General features: G+C 41.7%; 1 protein-coding gene across 1 annotated transcript in view; it reads left to right on the top strand.

Moving 5' to 3' along the window:
• Positions 1–12,118, top strand: part of LOC127029289 (succinyl-CoA:3-ketoacid coenzyme A transferase 1, mitochondrial-like) — a gene marked incomplete at its 5' end in the record, with an annotated part of 61,315 nt that extends 49,197 nt beyond the window's left edge. Inside the window, 3 exon segments of the mRNA XM_050914856.1 lie at positions 734–812; positions 2,781–2,884; positions 12,083–12,118. Of these exon segments, the coding sequence (XP_050770813.1) occupies positions 734–812; positions 2,781–2,884; positions 12,083–12,118 (219 nt within the window).
• Positions 12,119–23,641: the final 11,523 nt, after the last annotated feature.

Genomic DNA, 23,641 nt, shown 5'->3' with positions numbered 1-23,641 from the left:
AGAATTTAGAGTAGCTGGCATTTGATGCCCCAGAAAAGAAAGTGCCTTAAAGTAAATCCTATTTTCTTTATATACATTCTTTTCTACTATGTTTGCAGGCTAATTTGTTCTATCTAAAACAGAGATAATGTAACTTCTCTGTAGCACTTGAAGATGAGCATATCACACTCATCTCAGTCTGCTTTTGTGCTTTCCTGGAGAGATGGAGGGAATGGGAATTGAATGTGGGTAAAGAAACTGGATTTACTATTTTCAAAGCATGACTATGCACTTGAGCCCTGGGGATTTGAAATGCCTGTCTGTATGGCTGATCCTGCACATGCTGTTTGTAATAAAGTATGACAGAGAAATGTCATGCCCACAATGTCTTTCTCTAATTTTTGTCCTTTACATGTTATCAGTGAGGTCCCATGTGTCTCTTATCCTCACACTGCAGCAGGAAAGACAAATTTATTAAGCAGAAGTATGCAGAACTTCTAAACTCAGGAGCCCACTCAGTGGTACAGTGAGATTCTTATTAGTCATCTCCCTATATGTGGGATTTAAGTAATAACTGTCCCAAATTGCCAGAGATGTAATCTGCCATAGAAGTGAATTTGAAGTGTTCTGAGTACAGTGAATGTTTCAATAACACTGAATGGCTAGAGCTGTGATTTTCATGTACATATTTGAATTCTGAGTAAGCTGTGTTGTTTTTGAAAATTAATGTTTGTCTGTATATTGTTAAATACAGGGCAATGTCCATAAAATCTTGGAAAAGTGCAATTTACCACTTACTGGGAAACAATGTGTAAACCGCATCATTACAGAGAAGATAAAATACTTTTCTTGAATCCTTTTCAATACTTTCCTCCTCTATCCCTAAGAAGTGCCACTCAGTAAAAGTAGTAAAGCTTAGTAAAAAATGAAGAATATATTTGGTATCTGTTGCCAATGAAGGGCAAAGATTCCCTTGGAGTTCAGTTCCAGAGGCCTGGTGGCTCATATTTTTCCTTTTAAAGCTTTCACCATTGACATCTAGTATACTGGACTGTACTCTTAGACATCTTCAGAACAGAGATGCCATGCGTGAGAAGTATGCAAAGTGTGTATCTGCTTATTTTTCCCAAAGTGTACCTGAAAATTTGCCTTGTGAGATGCAAATCCTCAAATACAGCTGTAATCACAGCTCTTTTTTTTTCCAACAGAGCAACAACTGGGTAGCACGTGTTAGACATTTGGCATCTTCCTTGGTGTATACTACAGACTCTTTCAGAGAAACATGACCTGTAGCTGTAGCAGGGCTTTAATTCTTTTGTCCTTACTTGATTCCATTTGTGAAGCAATTTACTCTCCAGTGCAAGTCCATGTGAGCATCTGATATTGCTGCTGCTCAAAGTACATTAGTGGATCTTTTCAGCAAAGGATAAGTGACTTAAGGTTTTTGCTGTAATCATACTCCTTTTATTATCAGTGTTTACATTTTTAAGGGCTTAGAGTAGTCCCTCTGTGAGCCATCTGTCATACTAAGTAGAATGCATCAAAGGTGCTGATGTAGAATTTACTTTCTCCCGGTGCTACTGTAATTTAAAGTTTTTCCTCCACAAAGTAAAGGAAAATAAATGAAAATGTGGAAGTTTTTCTGCAGTCGTCTTCTACTAACTGGCCACATAAAAATGTAAGGTACAAAAAAATGAGACTGAACAAGGACTGATAGAAAATAAACAACAAGCAAAAATTTCTCCAAGTCACCACTTGTCAGATCTGGTTGCTTTATTAGGAGATGACAAAAATGTACAACAGTACTTAGATAGTGTTGCAAATTATGTTTCCATACTACCTTCCTAGTGTGTATGTTCCTTATGCCCAGCTTCTCTTTTAAGACTTGGAGGAGCTATCATTTTTCAGTCCCATAAATCATTCTCATGTGCCCAGAGGACAGTTGAGCTTTAGTACACTTCTGCGATGAGCTTAAGACTTCACTTTCATTTCAAGTTCAATCTTCATTGGTCTTTTGCTACTGACTTTTTTTTTTTTTAAGGAAAATGACTATAGACCTTAAGGTTTCCCTGGCAACTAGCTTGCAACCTGTGTATCTCCCTCTGGTAGGCACCATTAAAGTGCACATCATTTTACAGATGTTTTTATTTGATGTGCTCACAAGCCTTGGAAGTGGAAAGCATGTCTTATGAAGACATCAGAAAGAACAGCCTTTGATCCTTTAGCCACTTCCTCCTAGGCTTTTGATTAAAAATAAACCAAGAAATTTTCTCTTTCATTGCTAGCTTCTGAAAATACTAAAATTTGCACTGGATGTGGAATAGCTGTTGGAGAAGTTCATAATCTGATGAAGGTGATCAACCTTCAGTAGGAGTACCTCTCTACTGGCCTAAAAATGAAACAGAAGAATGAGGGAGACATTGGTTTTCCCTCTTTTCTTTCATGATCTCTTGGTGGGCATTGTCTTGCAGCAAAGAACGTCTCAGCCCTTTCCTTTGGACCTCCCAATTCTCACCAGATTGGAGCAGGAGGCATGGTCCTCATTTCATGCAATGAAGAACAGTTGCACATTTTTCCCACAAAACTAACACATCTCATATTTTAGATTCTTTCCGGTACAGATGAATGTAGCAGAAAACATTATTGGTCAGTCAGAAAAGTGAAACCAATTGATAATGGCATCTTTTGTTACTGAGGGAACTCTACCTATTTCAGCACACCATTTTGTACAATATTGCTACTTACTTCCTCATTTTCTGCTTTGATAATAAAAAATTAATTGTGTGCTATTTGAACCTGACAGGCTGTGTTTGATGTGGACAAGAAGAAGGGGTTGACCCTTGTGGAAATCTGGGAAGAACTGTCAGTGGATGATATCAATAAAAGCACTGGCTGTGACTTAACAGTAAGTCATTTTACAAATATAGTTATTCTGGTGTCAGAACAAATATTCTCCACGAATACTCATCATATGAAGACTTGTAAATGCAGTAAGTTTCCTCCTTATAGGTGAGGGCTGAGTAGATTACCTGTGGGATTTACAATGAAAATAAGAGAATTTAGGGGTAATCTAGTATGATTATATTGGGTATTGGCATTAGAAGCTGGGAAAAACAGAAGAGATGGAAAAATGACTAAAAGGACAGTGTGGAAAGGGAACTTTTGTGATGCTTTGAAGAGGGGAGCTGATTCATATCTGAGGTGGATGAATAATTATTTTTCCACTGTATGAGTAAGTTTACCTAACTCTCTGTTGCTAAGTTTTCATGCTATCTTTAGGTGGGGTTGTGAGTCTTCTCAACAGGGGTGACTACACGTCCACTCTGTGTTACTAGTGCCAATCAATGAAATGCTCTACTGTTGATATCTTTGCTTTTTCTCTCCCATTCCCTTGTACGAATGAAACTTACGCTCTGCATTAATCCATAAAGCCACTGCCTTTTTACCTTCACATTCTTTCTTAAGTCTCACTTAATGCTAACACAAAACTGGCTTACTAATGGAAAGCTGTAGAACACTAGAGTGTAACTGATTGCATATGTGTGGTTGATAACTGTGGCGGGTTGACCCTGGCTGGATGCCAGGTGCCCACCAAAGCTGCTCTATCACTCCCCCTCCTCAGCTGGACAGGGGGAGAAAATACGATGAAAGGCTCGTGGGTCGAGATAAGGACAGGGAGATCACTCAGCAATTACCATCACGGGCAAAACAGACTTGACTTGGGGAAAAATTAGTTTAATTTATTACTAGTCAAATCAGACCAGGATAATGAGAAATAAAACCAAATCTTAAAAACACCTTCCCCCCACCCCTCCCTTCTTCCCAGGCTTAACTTTACTCCTGATTTTCTCTACCTCCTCCCCCCCTGAGCAGCGCAGGGGGACGGGGAATGGGGGTTTGGGTCAGTTCATCACACATTGTCTCTGCCACTCCTTCCTCCTCAGGGGGAGGACTCCTCACACTCTTCCCCTGCTCCAGCGTGGGGTCCCTCCCACTGGAGACAGTCCTTCACGAACTTCTCCAACGTGAGTCCTTCCCACAGGCTGCAGTTCTTCACGAACTGCTCCAGCATGGGTCCCTTCCACAGGGTGCAGTCCTTCAGGAACAGACTGCTCCAGCGTGGGTCCCCCATGGGGTCACAAGTCCTGCCAGCAAACCTGCTTCAGCGTGGGCTCCTCTCTCCATGGGGCCACGGGTCCGCAGGTCCTGCCAGGAGCCTGCTCCAGCATGGGCTTCCCACGGGGTCACAGCCTCCTTCGGGCATCCACCTGCTCCAGCGTGGGGTCCTCCACGGGCTGCAGGTGGATATCTGCTCCACCGTGGACCTCCATGGGCTGCAGGGGGACAGCCTGCCTCACCATGGTCTTCACCAGGGGCTGCAGGGGAATCTCTGCTCTGGCGCCTGGAGCACCTCCTCCCCCTCCTTCTTCCCTGACCTTGGTGTCTGCAGAGTTGTTCCTCTCACATCTTCTCACTCCGCTCTCTCTGGCTGCAACTGCAACTCCCCTGTAACTTCTTTTCCCTTTCTTCAATATGCTACCACAGAGGCGCTACCACTGTTGCTGATGGGCTCGGCCTTGGCCAGCGGCGGGTCCGTCTTGGAACCCGCTGGCATTAACTTTATCGGACATAGGGGAAGCTTCTGGCATCTTCTCACAGAAGCCACCCCTGTAGCCCCCCTGCTACCAAAACCTTGCCACGCAAACCCAATACAATAACAAATATAGTTTCTTCATGCCCTTGTCTTACATGCTTATTACGAAGTTTTTTCTGCTGTGTTGTAAAGTCTTTTGGGGCAGGTCAGCCCTCTTTTGGCAAGGACAGCGAGTATGACAGTATACAAATAGTGCTGTAAAAATAGTTGGGGAATATTTGGTAATGAAGTACAGTACTCTTCCTCTTTGCAGAGTTTCATGGCAGGGCTAGGGCACATAATTGAAAGATTGCAGAGCAGTTAGTATGTGAAAGGGTTTGTTATTAAGGCTTTGAACATACTATTGGCAGTAAGTAAAACATTCTGAGCAATGAGACTGTGGAATTTCATTCATTCCCTGCGTCCATAAGAGAGCATTTTTGATAACCAAATGTGATAGTGTATGTTTTTCTTGTGGAGTTCTAAATATTTTAAATAAAGAGCTGTTCACTTCTGAAAATATATTCATTTATCTGAGAAAAATTGTTCGGTTAAGGATGAGTGACCTGCAACTGCAGAGTGCAGGAAACTGCTACAAAATCACTTTGCTCCATTATTCATTTTCCATGTAACATTTTGTGGAAGTCATTATTATTTTTTAATTTACAGTGGAAGCAACCTTCCATATTCAACAATTCTATGTGCAAAAGAAATTATTCATTCAGCTTCTGACTGTGATTTAGGAAAAAATGATCAGTTTTTTAAAACTTTGATAATGTCAGGGCTTCTTTTTCATTGGCTGATCAGCCTGTCAAACAGCTAGCATCCAATACTAAAACATAAAAATGACCTTGTAGATTTGTATCTATTTGTTGCAGTCAGTCACTTTGTTTTGTTCTTGTGTATTTAATTTGGGGATTAACTTCATGATGAATTTGAAGGTGCCATGTTTAGTAAGCATTTAAATAGACTGAAACTACAGGAAAGGACTTTATTGTCAGAAGACACCAGTCCTTATGTGTTCCAAACCTGCTTGTTTGGAAGAAGCTGGTTTCTTTTTGGTTCAGGTGACCCAATATATATGTATTTAACTGAGTGTGTGTTACCCGAAGTAAAGGCCAGCAGCCTATGCTCAAGGCAATGAAAGCAGAAGCAACCAAAGAATTCAGAGAAAGAAGTGAGAAGCTTAAAATGATGGGCTATGAGATTAAGCTTTGCAGCAGCACAGTGTCCCTTAGTACTTTCCTGTAAATGTTATAAAAGAGTGGTATAAATTTTGAATCTTTAGGATAGCCTGAAGTTGGCAATTGATGAGAGGTATTGCAACAATCCACCATCTAGGTCCCTGGGATCTGTCTCACTGGGATCAGGAAGGGACACTTCAGGCACCCATTTCCTGGTTCTCGTGAAGGCAAACTCCAGCACAGTCTGCTCTGTACAGCTGCTGTGGTCATGCATGAAAACACAAGCTGCACTAAAGGAGCTGTGGGCATGAAAAATGTAGATGCTGCTTGGTTTATGCACTTTCATATACTTATCTTGAAAGTATGCAGCTTGCATAAATGCTTGCAAAGCATGTACTGTGCTGACCTCTGCCAAGGTATGTGCGTGGGTCAGCGTTACCTACTGATTGGTAGTTCCAAAAGTGCCTGAAATCTCTATAGCTCTGCAGATGGAAGGAATGAATTACAATGATTTGTTTATTAAAGCCGTGGCATGGAAAAGCACTAGCTCTTCCTTTCTTTTTTTTTTTTTTCCCTCCCCTAAAGAATGTTTCCAGGCCACAGTGACCCAGTCCTCCTCTCATTGAAATCCTTAGCAAAACTTCTATTGACATCAGTGACAGTAAGACTGGGTCACTGTTGCATAATGTTGGACACTCGAGGGCCTGATTTTCATATACAGTGAACACCTACAGCTCCCTCACTTAATTTTGAAGTTCAGAAAATAGAGATTTCAGCACTGTGATAGGCAGTTGTTCAGAAAGCAGTATCCTTGGTCCTTTTTTCCACATTTCAAGACTCTGCCTCAGGCTCCCTTGCAAGAGTAACAGTTGTGCTTGTGATTATTTATGTTCACTGAATGAGACATCTTGTTCTTGTTTATATCAGTGACAGGAACTTTAGTGATATTGTATTGCTATAGTAAAAGCAGGTTTTTTGCATCATATGTTTTGCTAGTTTGAAACAGAACTAACGAGTGGAAAATGAGTTGACCCTTTTCTAGCAGCTTTTTTCAGTGGATGCAGAGAACGATCTGAACTAAAACAAATATCTCTCTAGGTTCATTACAAGTGAGAATTTGAGGGATTGGTGTACCTTTATGTATAACTATCTATCCCCATGCAGGCTACTTCTTTTTGGAGAGGAGAACTTTATAGCCTCTATGGCTTTCTTTGAGACACATTTGGCTATACATTCCCATTTTCACAGCCTGCTTACTTATTTGGGAAAACATCTCCTAAAGGACATTTGCAACAACAAAATGTCAAAGAAAATGTGATTTAGAGTCAACAATCTTGATTATAGACTGACATCATATCAGAAATAAACAATTCACCCTCGATTTTACTGTGCTTGAAGACAAAATGTTGGCTTATCTTGCATGCTTAAATCAGATTTGCTGTAGCCTAGCATATAGATCACTTTGGCAGGTAATCTGTTTGGGCTTGTACTGGCTTATACCTTTGAGATCATGAGAGAACAGACTGAGAAAACAAACTTTTGCAGATGTATTTCATTATAAAAATCATCAGGATAAGTCTGTCTGGGTAAAAAAATCCCCCCCCCCTTTTTTTTTCTTAATCTAAGAGCTCAGTTTTACAAAATGATCTTAAAAAATAACATGGAGTTTAGGAAAAGTGTCTGCCAGGACAAAGGAAACATTAGGTAGTTGAATAGCAATTGACTAGTGTATGTTTAAAAAGAAATTGACTGTCCAAGTTCAAGCCAATGAGTGCAAAATAATAGAGGATATGGCTTTATTTTCTGGAAGTACATTTTCCTTTGAGGAAACAGGCTGTTGCAGGATTGAGTCCATTTTTAAGTGGATGTTGTGTTTTTTTCCAGATCAATCACTTCCACTACAGAAGTCACATTAGGAACAGATTTTTATACAAAAGCTGATGTTAGAATTGTGTTTTGTTTTTATCTGCAATTTCAAATATTTAGTAGTCAATAAGGGATAAACAACTTTTATTATTTTAACAAATATGCTAACACTGGTGGTCGGGGGTTTTTGGGGGTTTTTTTTGGTTTTTTGGTTTTTTTTTTGAGTGGCTGTTTTTACATTTTTTGAACAATAACTTGCTTTTGCATTCCTGATGAGGTCATTAGAAGTTATTAGGACTCAGCATCATTCAGAATCAGGCCTTGAAAGAACTGCTTGCTATAAATAAACATAATGAAATAAGCATAGGGATGTTTGTGTAGCTGAAAATGGTAGTTTGGGGTTCGAAATCGGAGAGTCAACAAGCTTGAATTGCAGGGAGTCCCTGAGGCCGTGTGTCCTCTTACCAGTTCGGAGGCTGCGTACAGGACTGCCCAGGCAAACCGCTCCCAGTACACCTACATGTTCAACGTTAGCAAAGTATTTTGAAGCTTCCAAGATAAGCTGTTCTTCCTGTAAGTGAAATAATATTAAGAATGTGTTGCTTAGGATGTACTGTAAGAAAGTAGCAACTCTGCGGCTGTGTACTGTAAAATAGTCTCCATTAAGCACATTCAGCCCTTATCAAAAGTTGTGCTGTTAGCACAGGGTGATACCGAATTGACTGAATCTACTGGGATTTAAAGCAGTGGACTCAGGGGGCTTTCTGCATTTCAGACTTGATTACTCCTTGTTTTCCAAGCCCAAACTATCCCTTTTGTTACGTTAGCATTTTTCTGCTTATTTAATCACATTTATTTAGAGCAAACAGTTGTATTTGGGTCCAGTTCTGAGTGGTGCTGGGTTCTCGTCAACTCTGTTATCGTCAGCAGGCATTGTGGCACTTCAGCACTCATGGGGATCAGACCCTTTCTGAAGCGGACAGTGATACACACAAATGACAGCTGTTAGCATCAGATGTGCAGACATTACATTTAACGTAATTTGCTCATTCAAATGTAAAACACTTGAGGTTTTGATGGCACAAAAATCTACAACAGCAGAAAAACAATAATCTCCTCCAGTAATTGTCTTTTGTCATTATTTGCAGAATACAGAATTTAATGGTGCTATCTTCATCCTCCAGTTTTTGTCTTTACTTCAATGGAACCATCCCTGGGTGAGGCAGAAATAGGCCCAAATTAAGTGAGTCACATATGCACTTTGAGTCAGAAATGTTGAAACATTTCTGGAACTAGTCCAGGAATGTTGGTGCACTCAGGGAGTTTTTCCAGCTCCTCTACACTTGTAGCTATTACATCTATTTATTATCTGTCCTGGTTTCGGCTAGGACAGAGTTAATTTTCTTCCTAGTAGCTGGTATAGTGCTGTGTTTTGGATTTAGTAGGAAAATAATGTTGATAACACACTGATGGTTTCAGTTGTTGCTAAGTAGTGTTTATACTAAGTCAAGGATTTTTCAGCTCCTCATGCCCAGCCAGCAAGAAGGCTGGAGGGGCACAAGAAGCTGGGAGGGGACACCGCCAGGACAGCTGACCCAAACTGGCCAAAGGGATATTCCATACCATATGACATCATGCCCAGTATATAAACTGGGGGGAGTTAACTGGGAGGGGGGATCGCAGCTTGGGAACTAACTGTGCATTGGTCAATGAGTGGTGAGCAATTGCATTGTGCACCACTTGCTTTGTATAGTTTAATTCTTTTAGTATTACTATTGTCATATTATTCTCATCATTATCATTGTTTTTCATTCCTTTCTGTCCTATTAAACTGTCTTTATCTCAACTCATGAGGGTTTTTTTTCCTGATTCTCTCCCCCATCCCAGGGGTGGGGGGGCAGTGAGCGAGCGGCTGCGTGGTGCTTAGCTGCCGGCTGGGGTTAAACCACGACATTATCCCAGTTCACGCAGAACATCATATTGAAAAGATCAATGAATAGTTTCCATCCACTGAAAGCATTTCATTAGCATTTGATACAGTAAACACATTCTTCATGAACTAAGCTTTCCTTGGTGGCTATTCTCATAAGGTTATAAACGATGATATATTGTGGCTGGAGGAAGGATAACTTGGAAATCTAACTGGTACAGGAAATACAGCCCTGTACCTTTTCATTCTTTCATGAGTTAGCTTGTTCAGTACCATTAAGTGAAAAAGATGGGATAAGGAGGCAGAAGGAATGTAATATGTGATGTTTCAGTGGGACACATTAATCAACTAGGAGCCAGATTATCTGTGGAACTGTTTTTCATCCTGAACAAGTAAGATCACAAGTTATTTTTGATCTTCATCCTGGGGCACCTATTTAAATAGGGCTGGGAACAGGAGATTTTTAAAGAGGCTTGGATCTTCTGTGGAGAGCTTTTCCTCAGGGTATCTGTGTAGACCTGCAGTCAGGGTTCAACCAAATGTTAACCATTGCTACTCTTCACTCCAAAGTCTTCTCTGTATTGTTCCCATTTACACCTTCTTTCCTCATCCAGTTTCCTATTTAGGCTTACTGTGTTTTATTTTTGGTCTGCTGGATATCTTTTAATATCACTAATTGATTTTTACTACTATATGGAATTAAAACAATAGAATACATAAGTGTGTCCTCACACAAAAATGAATGTGAATGGAAGAAGGTAAGTTTTAAAAAAATAGGTAAAATTAGAAGTATTGAACTATATGTATAGTATACGTATTGTATACTATACAAATCATCAAATCAAATGTATACCTATACTATACACACAGTATGTATATAGTATACGTATATATTTCATTGTATATTCCCTGCTAATATGCATGTTCCAAAACTCAGTTGACTACTTCTGCACAGACCCAGCATTGACAGACAGCATCCTATCTCCTGGTGGGTGGGGAGGAAAAGCAGAATTAAATTGGCTATTGAGCAAAGAAGGGAAATCATCAGTTTAAGATTCCTTGGCATGCTTGTTTTAATACTGCAGTGGCGATTCAATCATGTATTGAATATAATCTGTTTTGTTGCTTCTACATCATTCAGTGTATTGATGTGTGAATGCAAGTGGATTACAAGGTGATGGCTGAAGCTGTTGCCCATCTGCAGCTATCTGTCCTATTGCTGTTCATGGCAAGCGCAGCCCCACTGTACACAAACTATGACCATTTATGGGCCAGTGTATTAACTAAGCCACAGCCTATTTTTGAGTTCATAGAATCATAGAATATCTCGATTTGGAAGGGACCCATAAGGATCATTGAGTCCAACTCCCTGCTCCTCGCAGAACCACCTAACACTAAATCATATGACTAAGAGCGTCGTCCAGATGCTCCTTGAACTCTGGCAGGCTTGGTGCTGTGACCACTTCCCTGGGGAGCCTGTTCCAGTGACCAACCACCCTCTCAGTGAAGAACTTTTTCCTAATGTCCAATCTGAACTTCCCCTGACGCAGCTTCATTCCATTTCCACGTGTCCTATCGCTGGTCACCAGAGAGAGGACATCAGCACCTCCCCCTCCTCTGCCCTCCCCTTGAGGAAGTTGTAGACTGCGATGAGGTCACCCCTCAGCCTTCTCTTCTCCAAGCTGAACAAACCAAGTGACCTCAGCCGCTCCTCATAAGCCTTGCCCTCGAGGCCTTTCACCATCTTGGTCGCCCTCCTCTGGACACACTCTAATAGTTTGATGTCCTTCTTATATTGAGGCACCCAAAACTGCACACAGTACTCGAGGTGGGGCCGCACCAGTGCAGTGTAGAGTGGGACAATCACCTCCCTCGACCGGCTAGCTATGCTGTGCTCGATGCACCCCAGGACACGGTTGGCCCTTTTGGCTGCCAGGGCACACTGTTGACTCATATTCAACTTGCCATCGACCCAAACCCCCAGATCTCTTTCCGTGGGGCTGCTCTCCAGCCTCTCGTCCCCCAATTTGTATGTATAACCAGGATTACCCTGTCCCAGGTGGAGAATCCAGCAGAGTTACATTCATGTGCCATCCTGTATGCTGTATAATTGAGGAGCTGCTTCACCTGAGTTCAGCTATCCCTTCTGCTGGCATTGGAAGTCCTCCAAGAAGACCATGCAGTTAGCAGGGGCAAGTACAGGTTCAGCTGTCCAAGTTTAATCTGCTTGCATTCTTAAATCAATAGTCCAACTCAAAATAAATGAAGTTCAGAGGCTGGACAGTAGCACCACACACATCTTGTATTCCTGCATCAGAAAATTTAGTGGTGGGAGTGTTTATCTCTGAAATACTGCAAATATATCAATTTAAATAAATACAGTGTCTCTAATCTTCAGTGGCACATAGTTGATAGAGGTGGAAGTGGACGGTGGGTTGTACTGCTATATCTGTATGCCAACTGTTGTCTTTTTTCCCTCCTTTTTGCTAGGTTTCACCAAAACTAATACCAATCAGGCAGATTTAAACCTGAAATACAGACTGGGCTTGACTTGCCAGAAGGCTTGTTTCCAAATGGAAGCTCAGTGAAGAGAAATCAATGGCTGTTTTGCAATTTTACTTTTTTGTTTGTTTTTAAGGGCTTTGTAAGTAGTTTCCAGATAGTTAAACTCAGACTGTGACTATCACCCTAAATTGTATTTTACTTTCATAACATTACCAATTTTAATGGAAAGGTGAATTTATTCCCTAAATTTTGAATAATGTTATACTAAAATGTTAATGAACATTGTCCAAAAAAAATGCCTTGTAGTCTCTCTGCCAAATACTACTTTTTTTTTTTTACACAGATTGAAAATGACCGTGCAAAACTTATAATTGCCTCTGCTTTTCCTGATGTCATTAAACTTACAAATCACTCTATTGCTCTGGAACTACAGCACTTACCGTGTCCATTCTCCTGTAAAGGTGTGAGTTTTTTTTTCTGGAGTGGTCTATAGCAAATGTACGCAGCTATAGAGAGGTATCAGGAATATGGACTTCCTTTTTCCTGAACCTTTTAATGAGTCTGTGACAAAACTGTTTATACCAGTGGAAATAACTGGGTCCTTCACCCTGAATGTATCTGCTGTTTCCATGGTGTCTGTCTGTTGGCATTAGGAAGCCTACACCTCCCAAAGTCCAACTCTGACCCCTTCTATTTAAATTGCACAAACTAGAATGGGGCTAGTATGAAGGAGGAAGATTAAAAAGTCTCTGTCCCCATGCAGACAACTGGTAGCTGCACAGTTGTCCCACATGAACCGCTCTTACTCTCCAGATATAAACCTTCTCCTCCCCAGCCCCCATTCAAAGGCAAATAAAGATTATTTCTGGAGTGAGGTCTGTCCTTCCAGTGTTACATAGAGAAAATCAAAATGAAAAGTCATTCTCTCATACTGGTTCTGCTATTTAATAAAGATCTTCCTTTCCTTGTTATTAATTACAAAATAACTGTTATTTTTGCAAATAAGTAATATGACAGCATTGGATCTCACATCCCAAATCAGCACAATATATCTTTATTATACAGAGCATGAATTGACTGGAAATCTGCATTTACAGTGTTCTCTCCAGGTATGATGGTTTCCATCATTCATCTAAATAGGAACACTTAAAACACTTTAGTTAAAATAATTCCTGTGTCTTGGTTTCGGCTGGGACAGAGTTAATTTTCTTCTTAGTAGCTGGTACAGTGCTGGGTTTTGGATTTAGTGTGAGAATGATGTTGATAACACTCCGATGTTTTAGTTGTTGCTAAGTAGCGCTTATCTTAAGCCAAGGACTTTTCAGTTTCCCATGCTCTGCCAGCAAGCAGGTGTGCAAGAAGGTGGGAGGGAGCAGAGCCGGGGCAGCTGACCTGAACTAGCCAAAGGGGTATTCCATACCATGGAACGTCATGCCCAGTATATAAACAGGGGGGAGTTGGCCGGGAGGGGTGGATCGCTGCTCTGGCATCGGTCAGCGGGTGGTGAGCAATTGCATTGTGCATCACTTGTCTTTTCTTGGGTTTTATTTCTCTCTTTTTTTTGTTATATTTCTTTTCATTACAATTATTATTGTTATTATATTATTATTATTACTAGTTAGTATTATATTTTATTTTACTTTAGTTATTAAACTGCTCTTATCTCAACCCACGAGTTTTACCTTTTTTTTTTCTTTTCCAATCCTCCTCCCCACCCCACTGGGAGGGGGGAAGGGGAAGCGGCTTCGTGGTGCTTAGCTGCTGGCTGGGGTTAAACCACGACATCCTGACATAATGTTTGACATCAGGACTGGAGCAGATGAAGTGACTGAAAAACATGTAAAATGTATATGCACAAATAAATATATATATGCCTATCATACATGTGATAAGCAGTGTTGGGATATGGTATAGAAGGGCATTCTAATACTAGATGGATGAGGTATTCACTGTATTCAGTGTGTGTTGTGGAAGGAATATAACACATTTCTAGGGAACCAGATATGAAATTCCTGCAATATTTAGCTCCTGTAGTAGCCTTTCTACTGCATTTTTTCCATTCTAAAATAAGAAATACTTCTCTTTCATGGGACAGTTATAAAATTTGTCTTGATCCACACATGGGTTTTATAGCAGTAAATCTGGTTTGATTAGAGAGATTATTTTTGTTTAGTTGCACTTACTCTAAACAATTCTTTGATAATCTCTTTTCAATACCAGAATAGGTTATCCTTCATCCCACAAAGGAATAAACAAAATGCCTTTGTAAGCACCTTTATGCTAGTACAAAAGTACTCCCATAATCCTAAATTGTATGACTTGAACTCATGGGTGCTAATGGGTGGTAGGCCATTGTATAGCCTGAATGTGTAGGCAAGACCTGATGCTGAGCCCATGAGAAAGAAATGTGTTGTACAAAGACTAGTGCTAATTTCATGATTAAACATATACAAGTGATTTGATTGATATAGGTAATTTGCATGCAAGACTTGAAACTACATTGATCAAAGTGCTCCAGAATATCTTAACCCAGGATTAGCACAAATTAGTTTTTACCTAGCTTTAGTTTTCACCTGTTTTCTCTATTTAGGTATATTCCCTATGTTATTCACTCATTCCAAACAAGTTATTTTCTTAAAGTTTGGCCATTTCTATTGCTGTGGAAGAATCTGAGAGGTGGACTGAAGTTCTGCTCACAAAGGTTTTGCAGATTCAAAGTCTCTATATAACAAAAGGTGACTCTCTTTTAGCTCAGTATGAAACAGTTTTGGTTTCAGATAGAGCAGCCCAGAGGCCTCTTCCCCAATCCATAAAGACACTTCAGTGACAATTCTGACCCTTGTGGTGCTGTACACAGCAAAAGGTGCCTATCTTTGCCTTCGGGGCCAGGGATGGGTAAAGAGCTACTCTGAGGGGATGGGTGCGATCCCTGAAGGTGTCTTGTTCATCGTCACTCAAAGCTCTCGTAGAGAGTACCCAGAATGGATGCTGGTTTTAGGGGAGAATATAAAAACTATTATACAGGGGAAGGGAGTTACTATTAACTTATCCAGAGAAAAAAAAAATATATATATTTAAATAGCTGGGGAAGTCTTAAAGAAATCTATAAATTAAATGTTGATCTATTGCAATTACCTATGTTACATTAGTTGTAGGACTGATTAGTTAATTACAGTGTACATTTATTGACATATATAAAGTACAGAAGTGTCTGAGGGCAGCATCAGGTGTATGCTGCTGCTGCCATAGAATTGTGCTTTGCTGGCATACGCACAGAAGCCACAGTTGTCATTAATATATGGCTATAAAAAGACTAATGACCTGATAATGTCTGGGAGTTCAGCACCTTGGTTTCTGAACCAAAGAATTAGGAGCCAAGAACTCCTGAGTTTCAGCTTTTCCAGTTCTCCACTTACTGCCTTGAGAAATGTCATCTGTGCTCTCTGCCTTGTCTCCTGTAGCTGGAAAAGGAGATGGCTTTCTTCCTACCTCACAGGGATGTTGTGAGGAATAACCAGCTAAGGTCTGTGCAACAGGTTATTTTTTCTCTTCAGCTTGGAGATCACACTTGATCAGGAGTGTGGAAGAGTACTTGAAGACTGTCATACATGCTGGATATTTGAGTTCTGTGTCTTCTCTTATTTGTATCAGTGTTAATGCAAGAGACCAAAGTCAATATGGTGCTGAAGACTGGGGAAGAAAGGAGAACAGGCTCTCTCTGTATACAACAGTGGTGCAAATACCTGTATGTCATACTTGATTTTTTTTTTATCTTGAGGACATTATATTGTTGTAGAATATGTTATGAAAACGTCATGTGCCTGCACAAGTGTCGTGGTTTAACCCCAGTCAGCAACTCAGCACCACACAGCCGCTTCCCCCTCCCCCTCCCAGTGGGGTGGGGAGGAGGAAAGAGGGAAAAAAAAAGTAAAACTCGTGGGTTGAGATAAGAACAGTTTAATAACTAAAGTAAAATATAATACTAACAATAGTAATAATGAAATATAATAATAATAGTAATGAAAAGGAATGCAACAAAAAAAAAAAAGGAAGGGGGGGGAAGGAAAAAAACCAGTGATGCACAATGCAATTGCTCACCACCTGCTGACCGATGCCCAGTTAGTTCCTGAACCGCGATCCGCGCCTCCCGGCCAGCTCCCCCCTGTTTATATACTGGGCATGACGTTCCATGGTATGGAATATCCCTTTGGCTAGTTCGGGTCAGCTGCCCTGGCTCTGCTCCCTCCCAGCTTCTTGCACACCTGCTTGCTGGCAGAGCATGGGAAACTGAAAAGTCCTTAACTTAGGATAAGTGCTACTTAGCAACAACTAAAACATCAGCGTGTTATCAACATCATTCTCACACTAAATCCAAAACCCAGCACTGTACCAGCTACTAAAAAGAAAGTTAACTCTGTCCCAGCCGAAACCAGGACAACAAGCTAATTGCAACAAGCTGTGACTCCACTTTTTAAACTGAGATTTGTAAAGTAGGATTAGAAATTAAAACACTACTAATTATTTCTGTGGATGCAAGTGTGGTTCATAGGTAAGGTATACTCTGAGCAGTAGTTGCAATGATTGCTGTTACAGGGATGAGAGATTCTCATTCCTCTTTCTCTTCTGTGGCTGTAAGAAAGATGGTATGCATGAAGGTTTATTGGGACATCATTGAGATCATCCCCTGCTTGACAGCACTTCACAAGACAAGGACAGCTGATACTCTTTGTCCTGAAGAAGATGATGATTCTACTATATTATCACATTGGACTTATTTCACTTTATATTTTATTGACTTTTGTCCCTGAAAAAGAAAAAAATGAAAGATTATATAAAATGTAGTTGTACTGTAAGCTCTGCAAACTAAATGTCAAAGTCCTTCTATGTATTTGCAAAACAATCAATAAAAGAAAGATTAAAAATCCCAGGTTAAATCTCTTGTTACCATTTTTCATGGTGTTCTGTTCTGCCATTAGGAGCAGTAAAAGATTAGCTCGTGTTCACACCAGCATGTCACACCTCAGCACACACAAAAACCTCAAGGTCTTGGCTGAAGGTGGAGGGATTTGATAAACAGAAATAATGAAGCTCAAAACTCAGCTAACAAACAGCCGAATTCTCCATGTTCTCTCTTCTCACTGATGTCTCTGTTGGGTCAATCTCAAATGTAATTATCACATTCATTTTCATAATGACTTGTTTTTCAATCAAGTCAAATAATGGACTACATATGTAGTCCTTAGAGAAGTGATTTTTACCTTTTGATTAAAACTGCTGTATAAATTATAGCATTTGAGACGTTTATCATTGATGTTAGTGTGTGGCTGCACTCTGAAAATAGATAATTTTTTGATAAATATGAAGAAAAATATTTAGGCTCAGAAAAAAATGTGATGATTCACTCTGAAATGAAACTCTTCAGTAATTTATATGTATGGTCAAAATCCAACAGTCTGTCACCCCTGTGAAGGGGGGTACAAGGTAAGTGCCAAAACCACTGAAAGAATACACCAGTCTAGCAGCAATAAAATCCACTCATATGAATGTAGAAGGTAAAGTTTTCCTCTGACAAGAGGAGAAAGAAACCAATTGGTTACAGGCATATCTGAGCAGTTTTGTGGCATCTTGTATATCTTCTGTTGTTGCCTATTTTACAATATCCCATCATTTCTTTGATGCACTACAGTATTCTGAGCCCCTCTTCTGCCTGTATCCATCTGCTCCTATAGACCAGAGGTCTTAGCTCTGAATATACCTACACTGCAGTATGTGTGGCAGTTTTTAATGGAACAACTTCAGGGGACAACTTTGGGGGAAAGAAATTCCTTTCCTGAATGTATTTACATAACATCAGATTTTGAGGCTCCAGCATCGGTAAAAGTAGCTATTGTGTTTGTGTTGCAGAAACTTGCTGTGCCTGGTTCACATATTTAGGTACATATTTAGAAGAAGTGAGAGCATGGAAGAAATTCTTGCCTTCAAGGCTAATGGGTTCTCCATCTGCCTCCCATGGTACTTGTATTTTATTCATTTTATTTTATTTTATTGTAATGGCTTGCAAAAACAAGTAGAACATTACTTATTTGTGGGAGCAGTAGAGTCAGAACTAGTATTTCTATTTCCATACTCTTAAAGCTGTCTCTTGAGCATGCAATCCAGAGAGAAAGTGATAGGTTTGTGTAAAGCTGTGGTAGGTGCTTAGACTGCAGCTGCTGTTGTTGGGCAGGGGGAGAAGTGCTGCCCTTGGTGCAGTGCAAAGCATCGTGTTTGTCTCAAACCTGTGCCTGTATGAGATTCACAAGCTGGTGTCCATCCACCTGACTGCTGAAGGGTCTCACCAAGTAGGTAGGCTTGTGCAGTTTTCAACATAGAAGTGGCACAGCCACAGCTCCTTTAAAAAATGGTGATGATGCTTCTTCCTCTGTATTAACCCAGCAGGGAGAGGGTTTGTCAAGGCTCACTTCCTAACTCTGTCCAGGAAGATTCAAAGCGCATCTCGCTTGTCCCAGGAAAGCACCTAACCCGCCACACTGCGGGGTAAGCTGTGTAAGAGAGCTGCTTTGGGGGAAACTGGGTTACTTTCCAGAAAGGACTGCAAAGGCTATGGGGCTGTGAATAGAGAAGTCAAGAAGGAGCAGGAGACGGTCATCTAGCGTGTAAGTCATTCACCCAGCAGTGGGAAGGCCTGAATTATGCTTTGAAGAATGGCTTTTGTTTTATTAACACAGACTTTAAACTGTGTAAGCAACTTGCTTCCCCTCCTTTCTGGCTCCCCTGCTGTCGTGGTTTAACCCCAGCCAGCAACTCAGCACCACGCAGCCGCTTCCCCCTCCCCCTCCCAGTGGGGTGAGGAGGAGGAAAGAAAAAGGTAAAACTCGTGGGTTGAGATAAGAACAGTTTAATAACTAAAGTAAAATATAATACACTACTACTACTACTACTAATAATAATAATAATATAATAATAATAATTGTAATGAAAAGGAATACAACAACAACAAAAAAAGAAACCACCCAAGAAAAGACAAGTGATGCACAATGCAATTGCTCACCACCCGCTGACCGATGCCAGAGCCGCGATCCACCCCTCCCGGCCAACTCCCCCCTGTTTATATACTGGGCATGACGTTCCATGGTATGGAATATCCCTTTGGCTAGTTCAGGTCAGCTGCCCCGGCTCTGCTCCCTCCCAGCTTCTTGCACACCTGCTTGCTGGCAGAGCATGGGAAACTGAAAAGTCCTTGGCTTAAGATAAGCGCTACTTAGCAACAACTAAAACATCAGAGTGTTATCAACATCATTCTCACACTAAATCCAAAACCCAGCACTGTACCAGCTACTAAGAAGAGAGTTAACTCTGTCCCAGCCGAAACCAGGACACCTGCGTGTAGGCACCTACCTGCATTAAGCCAGGTGTTTCTGGGCAAGCTCAGAAGAGAACATGAAGGCACCTACAGAACTGGCAGGTCAAGCAGTGAGATGCCCTGGCACCTTGGCACGGTACAGAGCAGGATTTTCCCTTTTAAGATTAGATTGCCTAAATTAATCAAATTCTCTTGTAGGTGCCTATGTCAATTACTTTTATTTTTTGGATAATTTCCTAAATACTCTCTTTGGATCCGTCAGCTAGAAGGTACATAGTATGTAGGTAGAAAAGGGAACTGAAAACTTTTGTAAATGCAGGAAAACATGTTACAAGAAGCAGCACAAAAACTGCAGCCAGGAGGAGAATTAGAATATTTGCATAAACTGAGCAAAAGCAACGTGAAAAGCAAACTTAGATGTTACCTGAAAAAAATAAAGGCAAGCCACAGAAGGAGCACGTTGGTACTACCTGCAGAAAGTATACATTAATTCTAGGACAAATTCTATCTATCTATCTATCATCTCATCTGTTTAGGTGGTGAGTGAATAAAGATTATAAATTGGATCTGATGCCCATATCCTGCAAAATAGTGCTTCCCCCACCCCTTTGGAAAATCCGGCTGTATGAGCAATTAACACTTTCTCTCAGATCTGTCCAAGAATAAAGCAAGCTGTGCGAGGCTATAGCAGGCAAAGCTGTCTTGTCCAATAAATATCCCTAAAAATAAAAACTTTAAAGCTATAATCAGGAACTCTGGCTTGCCAGTCATTTCTGTCTAGTTTCATCTTGGTGCCTGCAGAGTTGTTTCTCTCACATATTCTCACTCCTCTCTCCTGGCTGCTGTTGCGCAGCAGTTTTTCCCCCTTCTTCAATATGCTACCACAGAGGCGCTACCACTGTTGCTGATTGGCTCGGCCTTGGCCAGCGGCGGGTCCGTCTTGGAGCCGGCTGGCATTGGCTCTATCGGACATGGGGGAAGCTTCTGGCATCTTCTCACAGAAGCCACCCCTGTAGCCCCCCCCGCTACCAAAACCTTGCCACGCAAACCCAAAACACATTTCCTCAAATGAACCCATCACATATGCTTTGCTTCTTCCCCACTATCAGCTCTTCTGGCACCCTCCTAATACTAAAGGATGCCTAAAGGATCCTAAAGCCTTGGGCATACCTCCTGGCTGCAACGCCCGCTGGGGCAAGGAGGAAGACATCAGGCTTGGACACAGCTCTCCTCAGATCCTAGATGCTTGTCGTATGGGCTGTGCTTACACAGTGGCAGGGGGACAGGGCTTTACCACCACATCTGTCTACCTTGGCTGACAATGGCTCAGGACTTCTTCAGAGTAAAAGGCAGGGCTGAGATCTGGGACCGAACAGCACAAAAACACTTCTCTGTCCCATGCAGCGGAACTGCTACTGAAGCTTTCGGTTCCATGAGGAGATGCTTCTCATGGTATTCCTGATACTTCTTTCTTCTTTGAGCTTACAGGCTGGCATTTGCTGATTCTCTGCTGCTGTATCGATTAACACGGACATTTTCAGATTCTTCCCTTCCTCAGGCAACCTACAGCCTGGGGAAAAAAAAAAAAAGCCAACTGCATAAATCTGCTAACTATAAAACTGAAGGATGGTGAAATTAGTCTGCAACAGCATATCCATGTTCTCATTAAGAGCAATTCAGCATTTTTAGGACATGTTAACTGCTGCAGTGAGGAAAAGAGGCTGTAGATCAATATAAAATAAACCACAGCCTCACAAAACCCCATTTATAATTTCCAAAGTACTTTCCCTCAGTCGTGCAGGAAAGTCATTGTCGGTACATCAGTGGGGCAATAGTTACAAAGAAAATGTCACAGACCAGTTTGGGTGTGGAGCTGCAAAACTCATCCAATCTGAAAAAATCTCCATATGTTAACGAGGACAAAAACCTAGAGGTAATCTATATTGTCACAGAGAAACCGAGAAATGGTGAGAATCACTGATAGCTTCACTTCAAAAGTGGGAGAGGTCATGGCTGGTAATTATCCAAATCACTGCTGTTGTAAGTCTCTACCTAACAAGCTGTTTGACCCTTTGCGAAACAATCCCTCTGAGAACGTATCAACCTGACAGCTTGTTTCTATGGGGATTTTAATTGTGCAGCAGAGCAGATTATTTTCATGGCGGAGCTGAAACAGGTAGAGGGACCAGGGAGCAGCAAATGGAAGCCGGGTGCAGCAGATGGGAAGCTCTCAGGCAAACAGCATCATGCCTGCAGCCCTGTCCCTGAACCAGGCAGCACCTCCAATGAACACACAGGAGTGCTGCCCAGCAGGTTTCCATTATGTTCACAGGTCGAAGAGCGAAGTGGTGAAAGAAGAGCAAATACAGGAATTTTGGGACTCAGGGAGGACTCCCTCCCCGGCCTTGTGGCAGGCGTGGGAGCGAAGTCCCAAAAGCTGCAGCAACAGCCAGGGCTCTGCCTTGATCCCGTTTTTTTCTTGCTTTTCCTCAGTTATTGGGCATTTGCTGCATCTCGCCAAGCATCGCAGCCATGCACAGTGCCCCATGGGAAGGCAGAGTGCCAGCAGCAGAACGTCCTTCACCCCCGCCAGCTGTGCGCGCTGGGCCGTGGTGCTGCTGGTCCTGGGGCAGCAAACCTGCCCGCCAGAGATCACTGCTCATGGCTATTGATTTAGACAGGATCCTCTTTAGGGTAATCTCTACAAGTGCATGTTTAATTTAAGCATATCTTCAAAACTTATCAGATTTAAGCATGTGCTTGGGGACCTCCGGGAGCACAGGCTTAGAGGCAAAGGCTGGAAGAAAGCAAGTGATGGGCATCCTGACCTGAAAGGGCTTTTCGGCTCCAGCAGAGCGTGGCCAGGCAGGACCTGCCAGCGGCCGGGGCACTTGTTTGCAGCCTGTGCAGGACAGGACAGACCACCTGTTGTGGTTTAACCCCAGCCAGCAACTCAGCACCACACAGCCACTCACCCCTCCCCCCTCCCCCCTCCCAGGGGGGTGGGGAGGAGGATGGGGAGGAGGATCAGGAAAGAAGGTAAAACTCGTGGGTTGAGATAAGAACAGTTTAATAACTAAAGTAAAATATAATAGTAACAATAATAATAATGAAATATAATAATAATAATAATAGTAATGAAAAGGAATATAACAAAATAAGGAAAAAAAAAACCCAAAAAAAGAAATAAAACTCAAGGAAAAAAAACCCAGTGATGCACAATGCAATTGCTCACCACCCACTGACCAATGCCAGAGCTGCAATCCACCCCTCCTGGCCAACTCCCCCCAGTTTATATACTGGGCATGACGTTCCATGGTATGGAATACCCCTTTGGCTAGTTCAGGTCAGCTGCCCCGGCTCTGCTCCCTCCCAGCTTCTTGCACACCTGCTTGCTGGCAGAGCATGGGAAACTGAAAAGTCCTTGGCTTAAGATAAGCACTACTTAGCAACAACTAAAACATCAGAGTGTTATCAACATCATTCTCACACTAAATCCAAAACACAGCACTGTACCAGCTACTAAGAAGAAAATTAACTCTATCCCAGCCGAAACCAGGACACCGCCATCCACAGCAGAGCAAGTGACGGTGGGATGGGAGAGCTGGGAAGCACTGTGCAATGCCACTGCTGGTACAATAGTTTCCCTGTGCTGTTAATCCCCATCTCAAAGTCTGATCGATGCTATGCAGAGCTGCGTGAAAAGGGGAGGTGCTTCAGTCTGTTTTGCAGAGATTTTACATGTTTTCCACGAGATGCTGAGTGCTGAACCCTGGTTTGGATGGGGCACATCTGAAGGCTATCATATACAGAACAGTTCTTCTAACACAACATTTTTTGGAGCTAACTAACAGTTTTACCCCAAATGGAGAAGAATTCTTAGTACGAGACACTCCTGTGCACAACATGTTGCTCCAGCTGGGGCAGACCTGCAGGGGGGTGGAGGTTGCCCAGCACAGTTTAGCTACTTAAGCATTAACTACTAAATGTATTAATTTTGTGAGATTGTGGCCTAAAGATCCCAGGATTACTGCTCCCAGGTGTGGGTCTCATCATTGGGTCACATTAAATGATTTAAGCCTGGGGCTTTCAAGTATTGAGACAGGTTGTGCTAAACCCTAGAAATAATCTAATCCAACAACTAAATTTAATTTGAGAGGTTCTGTAAAAATCTAGTAAAG

Source organism: Gymnogyps californianus, unplaced genomic scaffold (genome assembly GCF_018139145.2).
Source record: "Gymnogyps californianus isolate 813 unplaced genomic scaffold, ASM1813914v2 HiC_scaffold_95, whole genome shotgun sequence".
NCBI classification, from domain to species: domain Eukaryota; kingdom Metazoa; phylum Chordata; class Aves; order Accipitriformes; family Cathartidae; genus Gymnogyps; species Gymnogyps californianus.
This window is presented reverse-complemented; position numbering and strand designations above follow the sequence as displayed.